Here is a 24,248-nt window from a genome sequence, read left to right as displayed (position 1 = left end):
CTAATAATTGGTCTTCAATGTTAGACTTTGAGTGAAAAGCCCATGGATAGTTTATGGGGATGCACATAAATATATTGTATACACACACTCACACACACAAAGAAAAAAATCATATAGGTGTAACGGGTATTATAATTTGTTTTAATTTTAATTCACACAAAATCCTATTTTTTCAGTTGGGAATTATTATATGTATGAGAAAAGAAAAAGAGGGAAAAAAATGTATTTCTTTATGAGTTTTGCGTTCGTCGCAGTTGTGAAGTCATTGCCACGTGGCGCGCTCTTGCTTTAGTCCGTGGGAGGTCTGAGCAGAGCAGGGGCCCGTACCATGATGGTAGTTGAACAAACTCAGGGTTATAGGATTAGTTTCGAGTTGACAAAACCAAACCACTCCAATCCGGCTTTGTTGGTACCATGATGCTGATCATCGACTTTCTCTGTCAACTCAGTCTTGGATCCTGAGTTTGTGGAGCGCGTGCACATGAATGCATGACATCAGTGGTGAACAGCCAATCACATGCCTTGCAACAGAGAGAAACTCTGATTCACTTCTCGCGAGAGAGCCAGCACATTTCAAAACTCTTTTGCTGAAGGTTAAGAGATTGAAGAAAATGAAGAATTTAAACTCATTTACACTAATGAAAATACTTGTCCATGAAAGTGGAAAAATAAAAGAAATGATCTTGCTCTATCAGTGCAAGTGAAACTTGTGAAGTTAGTTTATATAGTTTAGTTTATATATTGCTTGATAATATATAGCAATAGAGACTCAAACATGTAAGGTCACATGTAGTCATTTTTAAAGAGTTATTGATTCTACAGCTTATTTATATTACATATGATCTGTATATATTAATATTCATTTAAACTAAATGCTTAATAATAACTGTTAAACTAAAATTGCTTGTGTATAATGGATTAATAATAATATAGATCATATAATAATTATATAAATCATAAAATAATTCTAATTATCATTAAAGCCAGACAATTTCATCTTTAAATATTTGTTTTTACTATATAGTGACCTTTAATTTGGAGGAAGTGAAACCAGGGGCGTGACTTTATTGCGTTGGATGTGTCAGTATCACTTTGCTCACATCTGATTGGTCCAATTTCGGTTTGAGATCTCTTATCCAGAACATAACCTGCCCCGGAGCAGGTTAGCTGTGGAGCGTAAGTTACTATGGTGATGAACACAGCTAAAAGCCAAGTCACTTTCATGGTACCTAAAACCCAGGATTGGCGCAAACTCATCTGAAACTTACCTGGCTAGCCAGTGAATCCGGCTTCATGGTACAGGCCCCAGGTGTTCACTTTGTTGACTCCGGTTAAAAAATGTGTTTTGAGTGAAGTAATTGTTAATTAATTGATATGTATTTTGCTAAGAAGTAAGTGAGTATGCATGAGTGTGTTATCTTTTCTTTAAATTCGTTTTATTTGCAAAAGTAAATGTTTTATCGAGTGAATGCAGTGTGATGTATGTTGGTGTGAAAATTGGCCTGCAAAGCGTGACTGTTAATCTCTTTCAGTTCGAATATTTGGCAGGAGCAGGCTGTTCACACAAAATTGTCTACATACAACTAATTATAACTGCATTTTTCAACAAAAAAAAAAAAAAATGTAACTGTTTACGTATACATCAAATGCTGGAATTTGTGATTTAAGAGGTGCTTTCTATGAGTTTAATTTGAATGTGAGTGTGATGCATTATACTCATTTCTTTGAAATTTATTACATCAGATGAGGTCTTTTATACAAGACATTTTCTATATATATATTATATATATCAATATCTGATGTGATTATTAATATGATTATTATGTATATTATTATTTTCTTCATAGTACTTTATTGTAAATAAGATTATCTGTATGTTGTGAGCTCGCTTCAGTCCGCGGGAGGTCTGAGCAGAGCAGGAGCAGGCTGTTCACACAAAATTGTCTACATACAACTAATTATAACTGCATTCAACTCATGCAGATTTTGCCTCTTGAAAAGAAAGATCTACTAAACCAGCAGACCGACTCCAGTCTTTATTTCGCACTCACACAATGCAGAGGGGTAGCCGAGTCTGAGTGAGACTGACACGTGGGGCCCTTTTGAATAGAAATGCATATTGCATTTTTTTTTTTTGTTGCAAATAAAACTCACATAGCCCATAACTACTGTAGTTTTAACTTATTTTAATATAAATTCAGTTAAATCATCAAACATTTGTATGACTTGCCAGTGACTTGTTTGACCCAAGCTTTGACTTGACTTGAATTGCTTGACATAAAGCAGTGACTTGACTTGCTTGATTCTCACAAAAATTGACTTGGACTTGCTTGAGACTTGAAGGTTAAGACTTGAGACTTACTCCCACCTCTGGTACAGTCTATTGCACATACATGTTTCCATATAAATGTGAATGTACACACATATATACGTGTTAAAGATAATATAATATGAGTTAAAGCAGATTTCTAGTTCCCAGCATGCTTTGCTTCTGACTGTTAAACGAGAGTACATGTTAAAATTAAGTGTTATTCAATGTTTTTTGCTCAGTGTTAATATAGGGGAGATCTGTTAGTGTTTAATGTTGTATTATTTTGGAATTTTAAGGGTTTTCTGGTAAAATTCACAAATCTTTGGAAGATACCATTGAACATTTATTTAATCATAGCAAAAGTAAATTTCTTACTGAAGTTATAATTTTTCATCTCAGTTTTTAGTGTTTATATAAAATGAGACAAATCTGATATTATTTTAATAGATATGAAGGATGCTATTCTACTCTATGGGTACTCAAGATTAACATGAGATTGGCCAAAACTGTGTGTGTTATGTACCCTTTAAATGTTTTACAAAAAACAGTTACTTTACAGATATTTCCACGATTATTATTCTGAAAACTTCTCTATAAAATGTAAATCTCTTGCAGTTAAATATCAGCCAGCAACAGCACGCATGCATGAGCTGATATAACTATCACTGCGTCAGCAGCTACACTGTCTTTAAATAAAGCAGCATGCAGCATAACATGTTTCCCTTTCGAAAGGGAACTCTATTCTGCGTTTACCGCATTTGGGGAACGTCACACATGAACCGATGTCTGAAAGCCAAGTATCAAACCACTCCAATCCTATTGGCCGTCGACAGCCTATGACATCATCATAGCGCGACCAGGAAGTATATAAGGAGCGCCTAGAGAATCAGTCAATATCTTTTTGTCTTTCGGGATTGTTTTGTCTGATCACAATTTTATCGAATCCGGTAAGGGAATCTTATATTATGCCTTACAAACGTTTCAGAGAGTGTGTTCATCCGTGTCCCAGGTTTTGACACTTGATATACACATTTCTGGGCATTTTCTGTCTGGGAGAGGAGTGCGCATAGACAGTGCTTGAGGGCGCTGTCTGTATTTTTCTGTTATTTACTGTGAGCGTCTCCCTATCGGGACGCTCTGTTCTCGTTTGGCACTCTTCTCGAGGGAAGAGGTGTCCGCATCTGTGCCTGGTGATTCTGGCCCCGTTTGTGCTGAGGCAAAACGGCAGCTGCAATCATGGGGCTTGCAGGTGAGCCCATTGGGAAGTTTGAGAGAGTTGTATTATGTGCCTACAGTATGGTATATCTGTTAAGTTGAGCTTTGTACTCCCCTGTTAGGGTTGTCTTGTATAGTGCTTAGCTCCCTAAGCTGGTCATTGGTTGAAGGCTTCCATGAGGCCTACCGTTGAGGACCAGCCCCAGGCTGGTTTGTGCTCCCCTTCATCAGGGTTTCTTAGCGCACAGTCTCCTCAGTGCAAATAATCAGGCGCTGAGTAGATCCTAGGATTGAGCAGAGTATACTCCCCTCAATAAGAGGGTCCATAGCACTCAGCTGAGTTCTGCTCTCCAGGATGTCCGTCTCTACGCGTGGGTTTGAGTTGCTTACTGCCTTTTGCAGTCTTACTGTGAAAAGTACTGTGAAACAGTCTTACTTACTGTCTTCTCTGAAGAATGCGTTGTTGAGATTCTGTATTCAGACAGGGTTGGCCAAGACTAAGTTTGTCCTTTGTCAGACCAGGTCAGCCTCCCTGGTGGCATTGGGGTGACTATGTTCCCCTTCTAGTGTCTGGCCGGGGTTCCTTTCGGTTCCCTGGCCACATTCCCTTAAAGGGACCTTCTTTTTCTGAAGATTTGGTCCCAGAGGCCTTGGAGCAGCCTTGGTAGGCTTTCTATGGAAGGCCTCTTTGAGGTTCAGCTTGGGCTGTTGGCCGTAGGGAATGCTGTCACTGACAGCCTTTGTGTGACCCAAGGGTGAGTTGCTATCTGGTGTTTCTTTCGAAACTGCTTGACGTTTGTCTAGCCATCTTGGCATGCACTCTCCTCAAGCATGGCAGCGTGGGTATATCGTTCCCCAAATGCGGTAAACGCAGAGTAGAGTTCCCTTTCGAAAGGGAATGTCTCAGGTTACGTATGTAACCATGGTTCCATGAGAACAGGGACCGAGACTCTGCGTTGCTTTGCCATGCTCCGGGACTGCCTGCTGAACAGTCCCTCAAGACGATAAGATATTGACTGATTCTCTAGGCGCTCCTTATATACTTCTGGGTCGCGCTATGATGATGTCATAGGCTGTCACCGGCCAATAGGATTGGAATGGTTTGATACTTGGCTTTCAGACATCGGTTCACGTGTGACGTTCCCCAAATGCGGTAAACGCAGAGTCTCGTTCCCTGTTCTCAGGGAACCATGGTTACATACGTAACCTGAGATGTTCTCAGCTCATCATTGACTGAAGCACAGGCTCTACTCTTCAGCACAATGATAACCTCCAAAGCAAAGCATTTTTTATTTTATTTTATGTTTTTTATTTATTTATTGATTGATTGATTGATTGTTGAAATATCTACAACATTAAAAACAAATAAGATAGACTCCAGCATGTTTTTTTTTTGTTGTTTTTTTTTTTTTTTCCAGAATCATCAACTCTTAGTATCACAAAATAATTGACTAAAAGTGTTTAAAACTATTTAAAACCTGTTATAATAAATGTTCTTCACTGTAGCTCTAGTATGTATGTATTTTAATTATTTTTCTACGACGCAGAAGGAAATTACAACAGTCAGTTTTCATCTTACACTGGCTGTGGATTAAAATTAAATTATTCAAGCTAATAAATGAAGTGCAACCTTAAAATCAGTATGTTTCAAAGCTAATTCAGAGCATTTAGTTTAAGTAAATTTTTAACCACAATGCAAAAACATTCATCATACAAATAAGCGCACACAGTAGGCCTCAAAGTTTTTTTGTTTGTTTGGTTTTTTTTTTAATGGGGACACACAAGCAACCTGGTTTGTGTCATAGTCATAGTTAAACCTGTTGTTGTGTATTGTACTGATATCTGTTTAGAAATGTGGTTTGACCTGTTTTGGTGGAAAAACAGCTTCTGGTTTTTGTGAGTGGTTTGTGTGAGTGTGATTGTCTGATGGCACCATGGGAACACAATATCAAACCTTTCACTTGACCTATCAACAGTGAAGTTTGAAAAACATCAGACAAGAGTCACATAATAATTGAAATAGATGTGCAACTAAAAAGATACCACTTGTGTTAAAGGCCAAAAAATATATATATTGTCTGCCATTATGAACAGTGTATGTCTTAATAGAAGAAAATAGGACATTTACAACCAACGCATGCAACAGTAGCTTGTACAAGTAGGTGAATGGCTGGTGGTCAAATCCTGTGGGGGAGGATTCACATGCAATACTATTTTAATGTCACAGTTTAACACTGTCTTTTTAGTATCTGTCTGTCACTGAAGTGCTCACATATTTGAAGTGCTATTATCTGAAAATGGTTCATGTGTTTCTTTTGTTCTGCTTGTGGCGTCTGGTTGGTAAGTTCTAATCATATTCATTTTAAGACATTAATTATCACTTTCATTTTAAGAGCCATACTTTTATTTTTACATTCTCTGTTACTTCTAGATGATCCCATAAAACTTAAAAAAAAAAAAAGTACTAAATCTGCTAGAATATTGATGATCAGTGAGATCAGCATGTTTGTCCCCTGAATGGGTTTGAAACAACATGACAGGGAGTAAATGATGACATAACGTTCATTTTTGGGAGAATAGTTGGCAGCTGTGTTTCATATGTAACTGATTTTTGATCAGTTTAATAGTCATTAATCAAAAAGAGTTACATTTGATAAACTCAAACAGACCTCCAAATACCTGCTAAAAAAACAGAAAAGTATTGGCCCCCAGTTTCTTGTGTCTGTGCTGCTCTTTTGTTCTGTTTATCTCTTTATTTCACTATTAAATGGCTACAAGCAAGAGATCTTAAGTAAATACAGACATTTATCCTTAATATGTAACTGTGTTCTCCAGGTGTGTTTGGTGACACAGATGCAGTGAAGTCAGTGTCAGTAATGGAGGGAGATTCAGTCACTCTAAACTCTGATCTTACTGAAATTGATGATCATCTGATTCTGTGGAGTTTTGGAACTAATGACACTTTAATAATTAAAATCAATGTACTGGCCGGCAGAATCACTGTATATGATGATGTTCTTGATGGGAGATTCAGAGACAGACTGAAGGTGGACGATCAAACTGGATCTCTGACCATCACAAATACTTCAATGAAACATGCTGGTGTTTATCAACTTCAAACCAGCAGTGTGAGCAAGCGTTTCATTTTCTCTGTCTATGGTGAGTTAACGGTTTCAACTGTTACAGCAGTGTTAAACTTGGATTGAATACACGACACATACTTCACACACACACACACACACACACACACACACACACACACACACACACGTTGTGTTTTCATGTTTTATGGGGACTCTCCATAGGCGTAATGGTTTTTATACTGTACAATTTGTATATTCCCAAGGACAAGGATTTCAGATATTGCCATCTGTGTCAGGACATTTTGTCCCCATAATGTAGGGTTTACCTGGGCCTTTGAAATGGAATTTCAAAGACTGCCCAAATTTATAACCTTCTTCTTAAAAAGACAAGCCCAAAATCACCTATAATAAGCAGACTGCGTAGGCAATACGTGAAGTGAACAAATGTCTTTGCACACACACTGAGTCCCATTGTGAAAGCTCACAATACACTTCAACATTTAGACAATATCTGCTCAAGAAGATCAGGACTGTCAGCATTGAATGACTGTGACTGAAGTTACAATAATTTTTTTATTGTTTTTTTTTTTTCTCATGTTTTCCAGCTCCTCTGCCTGTTCCTGTCACCAGCAGAGACTCATCATCATCATCAGGATTGTCAAAATGTGAACATGTTAACATCACTGAACTCTGTCAGACATGTGCAGGTAACTCAATGGTGACATTAGCTTTTTTGCTGACTTAATTCCAGGAATTAGTTTATCTACAAATGAAATAACTTACTCATGCTATTCTAAAAAGATATGAGTTTTTGCAGATGTTTTGATATCCGAGTTCATGACAGTGACTAAAGTCGGCTTGTTGAAAATCTCAGTTCTGTTTTATCATTGCTCATTTGCTTCTTCAGAATTACATGGCCATTGTTGTGAATCAGTTGAAGCTGTGCTCCGATTGGTCGCCACTGCGCTGATGGGCGTGGCTGCTGCAGCTGCTGCTGTTCTTCTGGTCAATGACGTCAGAGCTACAAGAGGTTGAAAAAACAAAACAGATCAGATAACACTGAATTTATCCCGTCAAGCATGTTTTGGAACACTTTAAAGTCAACACTTCATATACCTGTGAATTTTTCTGTTTTTATCACTGTATCTACTGAAGACTATTTTGTAACATTATATATGTCTTTTTGATCAATTTAATCTTTTTTTTTTTTTTTTTTTATGTGATTCCTTACTTTTGAATGGTATTTAATGTAAATTGTGGTCAAATAGGCTACATTTTGGGCAATTATTATTATTATTATTATTATTTACATTTTATTTATTTTTTTTTATTTATTTTTTTTATTTTATTTTTTGCTGTTGTGAGAATTAAATTAATTGTTTAATTTAAATTGTTGTTATGAAATGAAATATTTTAAAATATTAATCAAAATGTAAAGAGTGGTACAAATGTCAGAATCTTTAAGACTAAAAATGACATTATATTATTCATATAATATTCCACTCCATCACATGTTATACCAACATCAAAACATCAAAGGCCATATAGTCCCATCTTTATTCCAGGACATGTCATGCGATATGTTTTAAAAGTTTAATTTTTGATGTTTGATCAAGTAGTCAAAAGTGCCCCTAATTAAATACCTATTAAGAACATGTTTATGAATCATTATGACATATAAATAATATTGAATAAATGTCTGTCGTGTATCAAAATGGATCATCTATTTGTGTCAATGTGACACATGGTCAAATAACAGATGACAGAATAAAAGTTTATTAGTTCACTGATTCGGTTGTGGACATTATTTCATTCGTTTTCAGAGGGATGATTCACTGTAATCATTTCATGCTTTAAAAATTACAGCAATATTTTACAGCCGCTGACTGTATTTTAATAATACAGCATATTGCTATAAACTGCAATGCATTCTGGGAAGCGTGGCGGTTTGACTCAAATTTACAGAATATTGCTGTAAATTTCAAACATACAGAGGCATTGTAGGATCTTCAACGGTCGAGATTCGGGTAGCAGCAAGAGGAGTGATTTACTGTGGTAAGTGACTTATTATTTAATTTCCCCCCTCCATCTTTGGTAACTATATAAACTATATTGCCAAACGTTTTGGGACACCTGCCTTTATGTGCACATGAACTTTAATGACATCCCATTCTTAATCCGTAGGGTTTAATATGGAGTTGGCCCACCTTTTGCAGCTATAACAGCTTCAACTCTTCTGGGAAGGCTTTCCACAAGGTTTAGGAGTGTGTTTATGGGAATATTTGACCATTCTTCTAGAAGCGCATTTGTGAGGTCAGGCAGTGATGATGGCGAGAAGGCCTGGCTCACAGTCTCCGCTCTAATTCATCCCAAAGGTGTTCTGTCGGGTTGAGGTCAGGACTCTGTGCAGGCCAGTCAAGTTCCTCCACACCAAACTCGCTCATCCATGTCTTTATGGACCTTGCTTTGTGCACTGGTGCGCAGTCATGTGGGAACAGGAAGGGGCCATCCCCAAACTGTTCCCACGAAGTTGGGAGCATGAAATTGTCCAAAATGTCTTGGTATGCTGAAGCATTAAGAGATCCTTTCACTGGAACTAAGGGGCCAAGCCCGGCCCCTGAAAAACAACCCCACACCATAATCCCCCCTCCACCAAACTTTACACTTGACACAATGCAGTCAGGCAAGTACCGTTCTCCTGGCAACCGCCAAACCCAGACTCGTCCATCGGATTGCCAGACAGAGAAGCGTGTGCTCTGTGACGAATTACGTCTCCACTGCTCTAGAGTCCAGTGGCGGCGTGCTTTACACCACTGTATCCAACGCTTTGCATTGCACTTGGTGATGTAAGGCTTGGATGCAGCTGCTCGGCCATGGAAACCCATTCCATGAAGCTCTCTACACACTGTTCTTGAGCTAATCTGAAGGCCACACGAAGTTTGGAGGTCTGTAGCTATTGACTCTGCAGAAAGTTGGCAACAGCATGCGCTGACCCCGCTCTGTGATTTTACGTGGCCTACCACTTCATGGCTGAGTTGCTGTTGTTCCCAATTGCTTCCACTTTGTTATGATACCACTAACAGTTGACTGTGGAATATTTAGTAGCAAGGAAATTTCAGGAATGGACTTCTTGCACAGGTGGCAACCTATCACGGTACCACGCTTGAATTCACTGAGCTCCTGAGAGCGACCCTTTCTTTCACAAATGTGTGTAGAAGCAGTCTGCATAGGTGCTTGATTTTATACACCTGTGGCCATGGAAGTGATTGTCTGAATTCAATGATTTGGAGGGGTGTCCCAATACTTTTGGCAATATAGTGTATGTATCTACATTCGCGATTCATATTGGTAACCCCGGATTGACGCATCCTCCGTCCACGGGGCGCGAAGCAGACTTGCGTGGGGTTTCCCTGGCGCTATAGCATAGCGGCTATGGGCCGGAAATTAATAATTACAGACAGCTGGAATTCACAGGATCTTCGTGTTGATCAGCACACTTGGTCGTGATTATTTAATGGCGTAAATCACATTTGTACAGGCAGACAGTCATCTGTTAACACGGGCCGAAACGAAAAAGCTTCGCGATCAGCCCGCTCACGGAGGATGTGTCACGTAAATTGGTGCTGCTCCAAGCTGTTAACTAACCAATGTGATATGGATTTGTGGACTTTTGCTAACTTAAGGTAATGCGGACACTTTAACATTTCTGTTTGATATAAAGTTTGCCTTGTATAGTTAATTTATTACCATAGCAAAACCAAATCTTTTTTAACTTGAAATGAAATGTGCTATTTACAGATACAGTATGTGTGTTTGTTCACACTTGAACAAACTGATCACCATGAACTTGCCTTTTAGATATGTATCTTATATCTATTGAGGCCTTTAACACAATGTTTCTCAACTACAGAAGAAATTTATTTTTTAGGGTGAATGTTTTAGATGTCTCCCTATTTGACGCTGGCAAACAATGAGTTAAATAAGGTGTTTTAATTAGTGGGACATCTAAAACTTTCTGGGAGGAAGGTCTTCAGGACTGGAGTTGTAGTACTGCTCTACCACATGGTACATTTTCAAAAACATGATTACATGCTTCAAAAGCTAAAACCAATCTGAATTACATATTGTCTGTTTCCTGACCCTTTAGGCACTTTGTAGGTATTTATCTGGAGAGAGGAACAAAGACAAAAGGAAAAGTGCCATCTAAAACAACAGGCCAGACAGTTCAGAAGAAACGGGTTGCGATCAACCCTCGTGTTGCCACTCTTCTGTGCAAAGTGATGGATTTTATTTTCCTTTTATTATATACTTTTGTTTTTCTATATCTGACTGCATCTATTATCCCTCTATCTGTTTATGGCTGTATCATTATGTTTTATTATTTATCTAATATATTGTCCTCTTTGTTCCTATTTCTAGCCACACTTTGCATCTGTGATTGGACAGAATCCGGAGCTGAATCGTTCTCCTTTTTAGGATCAAAGTTTGTTGCACTCACTTGGGCCTTTGTTGTTTGGCCATGTTGGAAGTGGTTCCATGTTCATGAAGTGGTAAAATTATTAATTACTCACCCTAATGTTGTTCCAAACCCGTAAGACCTTTGTTCATCTTCGGAACACAAATGAAGATCTTCTTGATGAAATCTGAGAGATTTCTGTCCCTCCATAGACAGCTACGCAACTATGACTTTGATGCTTCAAAAAGTTCCTAAAGAGATCGTAAATCTAACGCTTGAGCCCCTGCCCCTTTGATCGTGAAAGTGAAAGTGCCCTTTGCGGTCACATCGCAGTGCCCCCGCGTTCCCATTTCTCATTACATTAGGTGAGTAATTAATGACAGAGTTTTATTTTTTGGGTGAACTATCCTTTTAAGATCTTCGTTCATGTTCGGAACACAACTGATATCTATTGACAGCCTATGTAACTTCACATTCAAGATCCAGAAAGCTAGTAAAGACATCATTAAAGTAATCCATGAGACTCCAGTGATTTACCATCAATTTTATGAAGTGGCGCAAATGCTTTGTTTGCACAAAAAATATGATTTATCTCTTTATTTTAGAAATAGTTTTCACCAACGCGCATTCATAAGAGCACCACAGTGCATGCATGTTGTGTGTACGCGAAAGCAGACTTTGTTGCGTGAACACGCTTTGGTTAATACTATTTTATAAATGCAGAAGTAAATTATGTTATGTTTCAAACAAACCACTCACATCGCTTCATAAAATTGATGGTAAACCACTGGAGTCACATGGATTACTTTAATGTCTTTAAAAGCTTTCTGGATCTTAAATGTGCAAGTTACATAGCTGCCTGTGGAAGGACAGAGAGCTCTCAGATTTCATTCAAAATATTTTCACTTGTGTTCTGATTTTACAAGTTTTTACGAGTGTGAAATGAAATGATGGTGAATAATTAATGACAGAATTTTAATTTTTGGGTAAACTATAAATTTAAAGTGATGCAGTTGTGTATTTCTTTTTGGTGTGAAGGGCTATGATGGCTGATGTGTTTCAAGAAATTTAAAACTATGTAATTTCATATCCATTCAATAAAAAATGTTCTGTAAATAAAATATGAATTCAAAATGATAGAAAATACACATGTCATTTTTTTCATGCAAATTTGAAAGTTATATATTAAATTTTTACCTGTTTTTCAAGATTAAGAAGAGTCCATTTATTTAATTTTTGTTTTGTGAAATTAAGTTGTGAATTAAGTTATGCATTATACAACATTTAAAAATTAAATGTTTAAAAAATGTTTAAAGCATATGCAGTTAATAAATAGTTTAAATTTAAAATTCAGCTGCCAGTCATTAATATAAACAAATATAGCAAATACACACTTTTGAGTAGTTTACAGTAAAAAAATACAGCAAATTAAAAAAAAAATACAGTTATGTACTGTCTGTCACGAATTCAGCCTCTGTGGCTCGCTCTGATCGCCACCTGAGGGCTCCCTCTCTGGAGTACTAACTCTTTTTGGACTTCATTTCCCATCACCCACTGCCTGGTGCTGATTACACGCTCACCTGATCCTCATCCCATGGACTACATAACACACACACACACACTCACACACCGCAAAGTCTTGTTTTGCCACCGCTGACATTTCTGAGCGTTCTTTCATGTGTATTGTTTCTTCGTGTATGACCAGGCAACCATAAAAACATCAACATTACACAAACTATTTTAAATGTCAAACGTAACAGCAATAAACACTAACAGGTCTTTCATTTCACTAAAAAACACATAACATAACACTTAATTTCAACATTTATTCTCCTTCCTATGCAAAGCATGCAAGGAATTGGAAATCCACTGCCCAATTTCTAATGTTACATTCAGTTTTTCAATGTAAAGGAAGAAGGCTAAATTTTGTTCTCCTTCCTTCACCCTTTTCCTTCTAGATCTAACAAAGGTTCCTTCATATTTGGTTTGTTAAAAGCCATCTTTTCAACATCAGACAGATTTGTTGACACTAAACTTGAAGTATAGGTGATAGTGTCACGTAACGTGGTAACAAAGTTCACAAAGACGATGAATACATAGAATAATCTTTAATAAGAACACACAGGAGATACTCAGGAGAAACACCATAGACATTAACGCCTACACTGTTGAGAACGGACAGAGAATGAGGGAGAACACAGGGTTTAAATACCCAGGAGAACTAACAAGATAATTGACAGAACAGATGAACATAATGACTAATTAGACACACTAGGAAAACTAGGTCACAGGGGAGAACCAAAAACAAAGAAACACAACATACATGTTACAGAACGCCTCCTCCCAAAAAGGCACGTCCTCACACCGTAAATTGTCCAACTGAGGAGAGAGGGTGGGGGCTCTGGAGGAGAATGAGGAGCAAAAGAACAAAAACAGTCCGGGGAACTTAATACAGTCCAAGGGGGAGTGGAGGGAGGGAAGAGCCAGGGAAAAGCCAGGAGCAGGAGGAGCCAGATGTTGAGCCAGAGGCCAGTCAGAACAAGGTCCCAGGGTGGAGTCAAAGGCAGGAGAAGCAATGGTGGAAACGACTTGATGGGATGCACCCTAGGGACGACCGACAGAGAAGGAGCCACCAATGATGGAGACCCAGGTGGAGATGATGAGCCGTTGAGCCCATGTGAAACCGGAGGTACTGGAGACCGCGGTGTAGCCGCAGCGATGAGCATCCAAGATGTAGTCGTGGAACCAGAGGATGGGGCGGAGCCCGTGGGACAGAGGACATAGGTGGAGCTGGGGGAAGGTTGGAGCCGAAGGTGCAGGCAGGATGATGTCCGGCCAAGGCGAAGCCGGAGGGACGAGGGAGCCCGGTGGATCCGTATGGCCAATGGTTTCCGGTGGAGCCGAGGGAGGGAGGAGCCAAGGCGGAGCCGAAGTGTCGACAGGCCAAGGTGGGGCGATGGGCCCAGAGGCTAGAAGTGGAACCAGGGGATCCTCTGTGCTGGGTGAAGCTGATGGCCTGAAGACACTGGGCAGGTCTTAAACACATATGGGAGCTGTAGAGAGACTGTAGGACATCAGCAGAGGTGGGGCTGAGGAACTGGCTGACTGAGGAGGTGGGAGAGGGAGGCTGGACAGGTATTCTGGAGATGGGGTGCTGGAGAAATAGGAAACTCTGGAGCTACATAGGATATGTATGTGATTGGCTACAATGATCAATGCACGGCAGCATTTGAAAGCACACGGATGTGTTTGAATTTGAAAGCATTTCGAAAGCGGGAGTGTTTGAAAGCAGACGTCTATCAGCGGACTGGTCAGCGATAGATGCCTGCTTTCAAACGTTCCCATGTGTATCTGTGTAAGCGCTCAGTGAAGAGCGTCACTGATGACTATTTACAACATTTTTATAGCGTTGATCATTGAAGCCAATCACAGACATATCCGATGAGCAGTGAGCACAATGGCCAATCAGAGGTGTTTACGAATCCGCTCAACAGTGCTCAAAGCGTCACATTTTTAATTAATTTTAGTACCAACTAGGTACCGAATTTGGTACTTTTGACAACTCTACTATCCTCCAAGCCGTCAATCTCCACTAACACTCCCTTTGGGTAGTGTTGCCGGCTCCCGTACCTGGTCAGACTCTGAAAGGGGCTCAGGCTCTGGGGCGATATCCTCTCCTGTCCTCTCCTCAGGTTCAGGCTCGTGCATTGTGGCAGGCCGGTCTCCACGGTCTGCAGTGGGCTCGTGCAACATCTCCATCGAGTTGCTCGCTGGTGGTGGTTAGCTGGTCTCTGGCGCTGCTGAAGTGGGGCTGGTGACGACGTCATCCTCTGCAGGGCAGAGGCACCCACTCCACGAATGCGGCAAAATCCTCTTTTGGACCGTCCGCTGGAAGGTGTGCCTTACACAGAGCGAGCGGTCTGGGTAGTGCATTTGGCACGCTAGTTGGATGAAGTCCCGGGTTTGGTCTTCCAGTGGCAATCTTCCTGCTCCAGGCACAACAACTGAACAGCGGGAAGGTCCATGGTGACAGAGAGGGAGGAATAAAGGAAAAACATTGCAATATTAACTTCTGTTGAGGTTTGGTCACGTAATGGTTGTGCAAATAGCATGACGCAGGAGATCAAGGAATAGAATAGTCTTTAATAATAAATCCAATAGGTAACTCAGGAGAACACAACCACATTCAAACACAGACAACACCGAATAATAAACACAAGAAACACTGGGCTTAAATAACAAGGAGAACTAATGAGATAATTGACAGAATAGGTGAATGAAATCAATAATCAGACACACTGGGAAAAATACAGTGAAACATAGGAACCCTGAAAGCCATTCCCAGTTGACGCCCCTGTACAGGAGATTATTACTGTCAGAGTTACCACTACATCAACAGCAAAGCTGTGTTCACACAGTGATAAAGAGTCGTACAAATCGTACATCACAGTGACTGCACTGATACAGCTGAGAGATACTGCAGCTGCTGATGGAGGATCACAAACAACACAATGGTGTATCAAACCTTTCAGAGACTTTATTTATTTATTATGATTTACTAAGTAAACATGTAACATACAATCTTATATCCCTTACTAAACTGGACTAAAATGTGGAGAAAATGTGAGTGGTGCTTATCCCTGCAAAACTTGCCACTACAATATTATCTATATTATTTAATGTAGGAAAGTCAATCCCTTTAATTGCACTTCCATACTTCGCCACTAGAGGGTCACATGTCTTTAACATAACTGAGTTCTACACACCTTTCCTTTAAGACCGTGGCTGCATCCAAAATCACATACTTACTTCCCTACTATATTGTAGTCAAAAACAGTATGTGACAAAAGAAGTACAGTTGCAATCAAAATTATTCAACCCCCTTAACCTGCAACACATTTTGCTGCTGAGAAATTATGAAAACAGTTAATCAAAAGCATCAGTAAACTATTATACAAAGTTTATTAATGCACATTTGAGAAATCAAACTGGCTCTAAACTTGCGTGAACAAAATTATTCAACCCCCAAAAGTCAAATTTTGTGCAGAATTTTTTATTCTTTATAACCTCCAATAAACGCTGCCTGTAAGTGCTTAGAAGCTTCTGTCCCCTCTCTACTGCAATCTTGGCCCGTTCCTCGCTTGAAAAAGCTTCAAGATCACTGCTAGTCTTTGGTTTCCATGTTACCACTGCTTTCTACAAATTCCACCAAATATTTTCAATGATATTTCAATCTGAAGACTGTACAGGCCACTCAAGAACATTCTACGACTGATCCCTGAACCAAACTTTAGTAGATTTGGATTTATACTTTGGGACGGCTGTCCTGCAGGAAAGTCCACTGCTCATCAAGCTTCAGTCTCTGCACCGAAGGCATCACCATCTTTGCCAAAATGGCTTGATACTTCAAAGAATTCATGATGTCCTTCATACAGTCAAGATTTCTACTTCCTGCAACTGCAAAGAACCCCCATAACAAGACTGGACCACCTCCATGTTTGACCATGAAGATGGTGCTCTTCTGCTAATAAGCTTTGCCTTTTTTGTACCAGACATACTGCTGATCCACGGGTCTAAAAATTTCCGGTTTGTTCACATCCCTCCAAACATTCATCCACAACTCCACAGGTATATCCAAATGAATTTAAGCATATTCAAGTCAGCCTTTTATGCTCTTCTTGGTCAAGAGTGGAATTCGGCAAAGCTGCAAAGCTTATGAGCAGAAGATGAATTGTTTTGATGAATTGTTTTCATAAAATTTTGTTCTCAGCAGCAAAATGTCTTGCAGGTTAAGCGGGTTGAATAATTTTGATTGCAAGTTGCAACTGTATGTCTGAATTCACAGTACTCATAAAAGAACAGGCAAAAAGTACCCAGATGACCTACTACTTCCAGTGAGATTCTAAAATTTGTTTATGATGGACACTTTACTATCCCATGAGGACATGGGAGAGGATTTGTGAATGACAGTGAGGTGACACAACTGACGCTGGTAGGTCACATGATACTGACAACATGGCACATGTAGTACATCCAGATTACATTCATACTACACACACTCATACTATACAGAACATACTTTTTTAGTGGTCGTTAAGTAATTATTTATTTAAAATAAGCACCTACTCAAGAGAGTATGTGATTTCAGATGCAGCATGTGCTTGATACTCCATACACTTTATTGTTATGTTAATGTATAACTGTTAATCTGTTACCAGATTAAGATATGGAAGTTTATTAATGCCAAATGTTTTTGAAATAAAAAGCTTGAATTGCACTAATTGAAAAAAATGTGCATTGCATTAACCATGCTTGCATTTTAATGCATTGTATTTTTAGGGCTTGCATTTTTATGGGCTGAAATTCAACACTGTGAATATTTCACTTTGTTTGAGCTTCTGCAAGAACCAATGAGGTTAATTTTCGTGTTACGCAGCACTTTTGAGCTTCCGGAGGAGGTTTGTTCTTGCACCTCATTCAGGTTCGGTTGAGCTTCTGTTTATGTTCACTGATAAATGTTTATTTGTGAATAAAAGCCTAAATTCAGTCTGTTTGCCATATAAAGCGATCGAGTCTCTTCAGAAAATTTGGACTAAACCACTCTATTCAGATGGATCTCTTTATAAACTTTTTGAAGCAGAAAAGTGGTAGTTCAATGGAGAGACAGAAATCCATTTCATTAAAAAGATCTTCATTTGTGTTCTGAAGATGAACAAAAGTCTTACGGGTTTGAAATGACATGAGGGTGAGTAATTAATGACAGAATTTTCATTTTTGGGTGAACTAAACCTTTAATATTCTAAAGTCTCTTTCTGGGACAAGGGCAAAATAATTAAATCTCTGCATAAAAAGCATTTGAAAAGAATTAAAAAAAAAAAAAAAATTAAATGAGACCTTGTTATAACAAAAAATAAACCCATTATACAATAAAACAATTCTAATGTTGAAGAAACAGCCGTGTATGAATTATTTAAGAGCAGGTTATAAATGGAGGTGAACCAGTCGCAGGTTTAGTGTTTGTTAACAGCGGGGTTTGTCGCCCTCTGCTGGTTTGCTCTTGAAGAGCCTCTTGAGGAAGCTGAGCTGCAGGTATCCAGCGGTGATGATGACGAGACTCTGGACAGCAGACCAGATGTTCACATAAGTGGAGTTGGACTGAAGCAGGTAGAAATCAGCTCCTCGTCTCATCCGCTCGTAGTTGTAGTGACGCCACATGTGGAAGACAAACTTCTGCAGCCTGATGCTGCTCTCCTGTGTGCAGGTAAAGTTTATTCAGTTGAGTAGTGGGGAAAAAAATATATGAAATACAAGAAATCTCTCTTTTTTTCTGTCAAAAAGAACAAAATCTATTGAATATTTCACATGAGATTAATGAGAAATTAAAACATATAGGTAAGGAGGTTATAATAAGAGCAAATCACATTACAGTAAGGATGTTTATTGTTTATTACCTCAATGAAGGACAATGTACTGTTTATCTGTTTCATATCTTCTTCTTTCTTTTTCTTCTCTTCTTCCTTTTGTTTCTCGATGTTCTCTTGTCCCTCGTAATACACTCCAAAGTTCAGGAAAACCTGCATGCTCCCAAAGCGATTGTGGAAATTGCTGAAGCACATCTGATAAAAACCTGTTCAGATACAGATGGTTAGTTAGTAATTCATTCATTCATTCATTCATTCAACTTTTATATTTGTTATTTTTGGAGTTTGAAAGTGGGACTTTTTATGGTACTTAATTTAGTGTATTTTTTAATGTTTCATAAAAAAAAATATACACATTTGGAACAACATTAATTTTTCATTTCTGGGTGAATTGTTCTGTGTCTGGCATTGACTGCATGGTCCGCATGACATCCACGTTGTTTTTTCTGTTCATAACGTGGGCAGCAGATGTACTAAAACACGTGAGACAAGGTGAGACTCACCAGTCTCCGCAACAGCGAAGACAATCTGACCGCTTGCATCGTCAACTGTGCCGACTATTAAGCCGCTCGGAGCATTAACAATCACAGACAGATGTCTATCAAGGGCCACACCAGTCACCAGCTGGACCTGAACACACACATATTTATTTAATATAACATAAGTGAACTGTAACATTCAAATGAAAGTTCATACTAATATTTAAATGCAGAACAATGTCTTACCATGAAGTGTAAGTAGAAGCGCTCACCATAGTGAGCAAAGTGCCAGAAGCACTGGAGATCTCCGGCACGCAGCATGATGGCAAAGTCATACTGATCCGCTCCCCAGAAAAGATCCTGATCCGATTGTTCTGGATGAGGGTCTTTCAATGCTCCACTGTTGCCCAACCCAAACAATAACAGAAGCCAAACAAGATAAAAGCCGTTCTGTAACATTTCAGATTTGAAATATGACTGGCAATAAACTCAATGAAACCGGAGACCTATGCAATTCCTGAGTGCACTGAAGTTTCTGATGATGATTAACTTTGAGTCTGACGTGTGGCTGGAAAATTTGTTCTGCCCTTTACAGGTGGGAAAATCCAAGTTAGGCCACAGGTGTTCTGGAAAACAAAACATCTCTGAAGTGAAGCATTGGTTTTAAAATACAATTTTGATTCCCAATACCTGCTGTACTTAAACCTAATTTTAAAATGAATTAGCTATTTCTCTGTTGCTGTAACTATGGAAAATCTCCACCATTTATATACAATAATTATTACTTCACTACAATAATAAATTATTATATATACAATATATATTACAATATAGCTGCTAATTTTCATTTTTCTCATATACAGCTATGTATTGTTTTTTAAACATCATTTTTTCAATGTTAAAACATGTCAGTAAAGGTGACCGTATTTATAAGGAGTACAAAATGACCCTGTCACAACATGTATGGCAATCCAAAACATTTGACGCAGATATAATATATAAAGTATTTTATATACACAGAGAATCAGGCAGGAGAAATCCAGATGAAATCATAGCATAATCTACACATATTAAATAAAGACAGGAACTGACAAGCAACAGAACCAAACAGAGAGTATATATACATGGTGAACTAAACGAGACACAGGTGGGGCTAATCAGTAACGAAGGAAACTAACAAGACAGTAGTTAAGGTCAAACTGAAATTAAACATGAGGAACAAAGACACAGGAATGAAAATACAAAGATACCAAAAAACCCTGAGAGTACTCCCCCTCCCACAAGGCTTCATGCCATGAATAACTGTCCATAGGTGGAGGGAGGGAGGGAGTGGGTCTTGGAGGAGGGTGAGGAGCTGGTGATGGACAGGGAACTGGAGAAGTCAGCAGAAGGGAACACAACTGCAGAGCCGATGAAATGACGAGCCAAGGCCTCCCAGACTGACCTTCCGGGAACAGCCTGGGGGCTGACCAACAAAGACAGAGCTGGACAAGATGGAGGCCCCAGCAAAGCTGTGAGAACAACAGTCCAGAACGAAGTCCTGGAAGTCCAAGGGGATGCCGCCAGCTTGAGGGACTTCAGAACAGGGCAGAACGGGTTGACATCAGAGGAAGTAAGGACCAAGGCAGAGATGGAGGGAAGGACAAGCCTGGTGGAGCTGAAGGGGTGGAGGGCTGAGAAGCAGCCAGAGGCCCAAAATTCCATAGCAAAACCAGGATGACGAAAGACCAAGGTGGAGCCAGAGGGATGAGATGAAAGAGCGTAGAGACAAGGCAGAGCCAAAGGGCTGGCAGGCCAAGGTGGAGACGTGGGTCTGGAGGCCCGAGGTACAGCCAGGGGTGGAACTGGCTCCACAGTAAAATTAATGAGCCAGCGCCCCTTTACTGACTCAGAGGTGGATTGTTCCAACGTCGCCGACTCCAGGATGGACCTGGCGGTGGGTTCCGGCCTTGGGATGAATATGGCATCCTGCTCTGGCTCCAGGATGGACGTGTGGGTTGGCTCTGGCTCTGTGGCTGGAGGTGGCTCAAACTCATGGTCCATGGCAGGCATTGACTCGGCTTCCATGGCGGGCTTGGGTTTTGTTGTTGGCTTCAAGGCAGAAGCTTTTCCTGTAGTCGTGGGGCTCTCCAGGCAGGGAAGAAGTCTGCAGAAGGGACAGGGTGACACCGGAGGGAGTGAGGACCAAAGCAGAGCTGGAGGAAAGGAGAAACCTGGTGGAGCCGAAGGGGTGGCTCAAACTTATGGTCCATGGCAGGCTCGCGCATTGTTGTTGGGTTTATGGCAGAAGCTCTTCCTGTAGCTGTGGGGCTCTCCAAGCAGGGAATATGAGGCTTCCGGTCTGGAGTGGGCAGGGAGATGGCTGCTGGCATTGGTATGGGATCTGGGGAGTCAGAGTAGTTGGCTTGTTCTTCAATAACTCCCATGGTGAAGGAGAATCCACACAACAACAGAACCAAAAAGGTAGTACATGGTGAACTAAACGAGACACAGGTGGGGCTAATCAGTAACTAAGGGAACTAACAGAAATTAATTAAGGTCAAACCAAAATGATACACAAGGAACAAAGACACAGGAACGAAAACACAAAGATATTTAAAATAACCCTGTCAGATTTTCATGTTTTACCTTTTCAGTGCATTAAAGCTCATAGATATTATGCTGATATAGTATATAGTACATGTACATTTCAAATTATTAAGCTGAGACTTGGAGCCTGTCCACACAGAGACGCGTTTAGGTGTATACGTAAAAATTTTGTATAGTATCGGCGATTCGTACTGATGGATCCGGCGTTTGGGTAGCCTGAAACCGCTATTTTTTGAAACCGGTTCCTAGAGTGGATAAATCTGAAAACAACACCCTTGCGTTTTCGTGTATACAGCCAGTCCGTATATTTTGTGAAATGATGATGTCATCACCGTCTCGACCCTAGTCAGACATCGCTACGTCATGTAACAGCAACAACAACAACAATAGCGGAATACATGCTTGTTTTCGTGCTGCAGAAGCTACTGAGCCTAGGGCTGGGCGATAAAACGATAACGATATGTATCGCGATAGACACGTGATCGATATCAATAAAAAATGTGTTCGATAAAACGTTCAATATTTTTTTATTCTTCGTCGGAAGAAAACAGAGGTTGCGAAGCAAGTTTGGTTGCATTAACAAAGGCACTCGCTCTCTGGTAACCTAGCAACGTAGGGAGTGACACGCTAACAGCCAATCATGTAACAGTATCATGTTTGGTTGCGCCATATCGTTGTCTCGTGCTGGTCTGCTGGATTCCTCTTCAGTAACCGGCGACTGATAAGCAGAAAATGAGTGCCGCAGCGAGCGAGGAAATTGTAAATAAAAGAGGAAAAGTCAGCTCGCCAGTATGGCAGTTTTTTGGATATTATAAGTCTGACCGTAGTCAGACCAATGTCGTCTGCAAATTATGCAAGACCATCGTCCCCGCCAAGACTGGTAATACCACGAACTTGATGTACCACCTTAGCCGCGCTCACCCTTTGGAGCACAGCCGTATTCAACCAGCAACATCTGTAGCTGCAACACCGCACAACATTTTAATTATTTGAGTTTTCCATGGTTGTTGACATTTCTGTCTTAATAACTGAGGGGATTATGATCAGAGGAACGTTAAGTTTAAAATAAAAATGTTTAAATGTAATGTATTTTTCTCCTGGTCCTTATTTTAAATGGGTCATAAAAAATATCAATAATTATCGATATCGACCGATATGAAACACTGATATCGTGATACAGTTTTCAGCCATATCGCCCAGCCCTAACTGAGCCTATTAGCTTTACCAAAATAAAGCTTTTCAAAGCTTTACTAAAGTTTGTATACAGCGAACAAGGTTTATGCGCATGCTTCAAGTCTTATTCTCTGTTTTTAGTGTATCTCTATGGCAGAATTACAGCGCCACATACTGATCTGGCGTGTGTACGCAGATATTTCTTGAGACAAGGAAAAAAAAAGATCGGACAGGGAAAGCTCTGGCTTCGTGTGGATGTGGCCTTGGTCACATGTCTCCTGATATATTTTTTTTCTCAGTGCTGGTGATGAATGAACCAGTCATAGTTGTTATTTAAGCAAGAGCTTGGGATTTTCACTTAAAGTCACCATGAATTGAAAAACAGTTTTTAATGTATTAGAATATTGCAGTATTTATTACAAATGATTTATCCATGCCCTTTTTTTTTTTTTTAATTCATGTGCCTTATAATCTTTAATCAAAATAACTTTTCCTCCCTCTTGCAGCGAATCTCTTCTCTGATGATGTTTACTGGCATGAGGGCGGGGCAACCTGTCACTCACATGAGATCCACCATTAGTAAACCACAACCATCCAATCAATTGCCCATTGGACAAAATCAAGCCCCTCCCTACATTTGTTCTTGTTCCAGAAGCCGTTTCACACAGATATAGGCCTACTTCACAATAGAAAAGAAAAGATTCTGTTTTAATGCTGACTTTAAGTTTATACATCTCAGCCAATTTTATTTAGATTGTTTATTTATTTATTTATTAGTTTTTTTTAACAGGGACAATGCAGTATAACTGCTACAATTTCAAGCAGCCAATGCTCCAAATACAGGCTTCTAGCCAAATGCTAATTTGCAGCCCCATTCTCTGGTTAGACTTTTTTAACAACAATAAAACAGTAATCACACACAAAAAATAAGAAAACAGTAAAAAAAAAAATATATATATATATATATATAACAATAATAAAAGTACGACCTATGTATGACCATCAGTGGTCACAAACCTGCTTTTGTTTGAACCATTTTTTTTTATTTTTTTTTCTCGATTTCTTTGAAAAATATTCAACTCTGTTTGCATTTTCAGTTCAGCTGACAGGCTCTTCCAAAGCAGTGTACCTTGAACTGAACATGTGGATTATGCAAATTTACTTTTTCTCTTCGGTACTGTGCAATTCTGATTAGTTGCACCTCTTGTAGTGATCCCCTTACTACTCTGTTTTAATATTAATTGGTATATCTGGAGCAAGATTATTTACACATTTAAAAACCATGTTAATGAGAGACAAATGTATACAATTTTCAAAACTAAGCAAACTATATTTTTTTTGTAAAATATTACAATGATTCTATCTAATTGGTTTCTTGTCCAGAATGTTTAGTGTTTGTTTATAAATAAAGAGATCTAACAGGTTTGATAGTCAGTTGAGAGACCTGAATCCAGACAGTCACACAATAAGATAAATGTGAGAAGACATGCATGTATAACTTAGCTGCTTTTAGAGATATAT

The 24,248-nt window shown here is 39.4% G+C and overlaps 3 protein-coding genes across 4 annotated transcripts in view; 1 reads left to right on the top strand and 2 right to left on the bottom strand.

Moving 5' to 3' along the window:
• Positions 1 to 24,248, top strand: part of LOC127506776 (uncharacterized) — a 348,308-nt gene that overhangs the window by 47,934 nt on the left and 276,126 nt on the right. The window lies entirely within an intron of this gene.
• Positions 17,674 to 24,248, bottom strand: part of LOC127506793 (transmembrane emp24 domain-containing protein 6-like) — a 292,092-nt gene continuing 285,517 nt past the window's right edge. Inside the window, exon 5 of the transcript XR_007928137.1 lies at positions 17,674 to 17,959. The gene's annotated coding sequence lies outside the window, so the exon portion shown is untranslated. The remainder of the gene's footprint in view (positions 17,960 to 24,248) is intronic.
• LOC127506792 (transmembrane emp24 domain-containing protein 6-like) lies at positions 17,850 to 19,568 on the bottom strand. The gene is made up of 4 exons (XM_051883623.1): positions 19,212 to 19,568; positions 18,990 to 19,116; positions 18,517 to 18,692; positions 17,850 to 18,316 (listed from the first exon to the last, which is right to left on the bottom strand). The coding sequence occupies exons 1-4, from the start codon at positions 19,422 to 19,424 to the stop codon at positions 18,086 to 18,088; spliced, it is 747 nt and encodes a 248-aa protein (XP_051739583.1). The 5' UTR covers positions 19,425 to 19,568; the 3' UTR covers positions 17,850 to 18,085.

Source organism: Ctenopharyngodon idella, chromosome 24, assembly GCF_019924925.1.
Source record: "Ctenopharyngodon idella isolate HZGC_01 chromosome 24, HZGC01, whole genome shotgun sequence".
Taxonomy (NCBI): domain Eukaryota; kingdom Metazoa; phylum Chordata; class Actinopteri; order Cypriniformes; family Xenocyprididae; genus Ctenopharyngodon; species Ctenopharyngodon idella.
The sequence above is the reverse complement of the archived record's forward strand: the minus strand, read 5'-3'. Positions and strand labels throughout refer to the sequence as shown.

Excerpts from the sequence above, each read along its gene's own strand:
- LOC127506792 (XM_051883623.1), bottom strand. The coding sequence starts at position 19,424 with ATGTTACAGAACGGCTTTTATCTTGTTTGGCTTCTGTTATTGTTTGGG. Across the intron at positions 18,693-18,989 it reads CTTCGCTGTTGCGGAGACTG|GTTTTTATCAGATGTGCTTC; the intron begins GTGAGTCTCACC and ends GTATCTGAACAG. Across the intron at positions 18,317-18,516 it reads GTACATTGTCCTTCATTGAG|GAGAGCAGCATCAGGCTGCA; the intron begins GTAATAAACAAT and ends ACCTGCACACAG.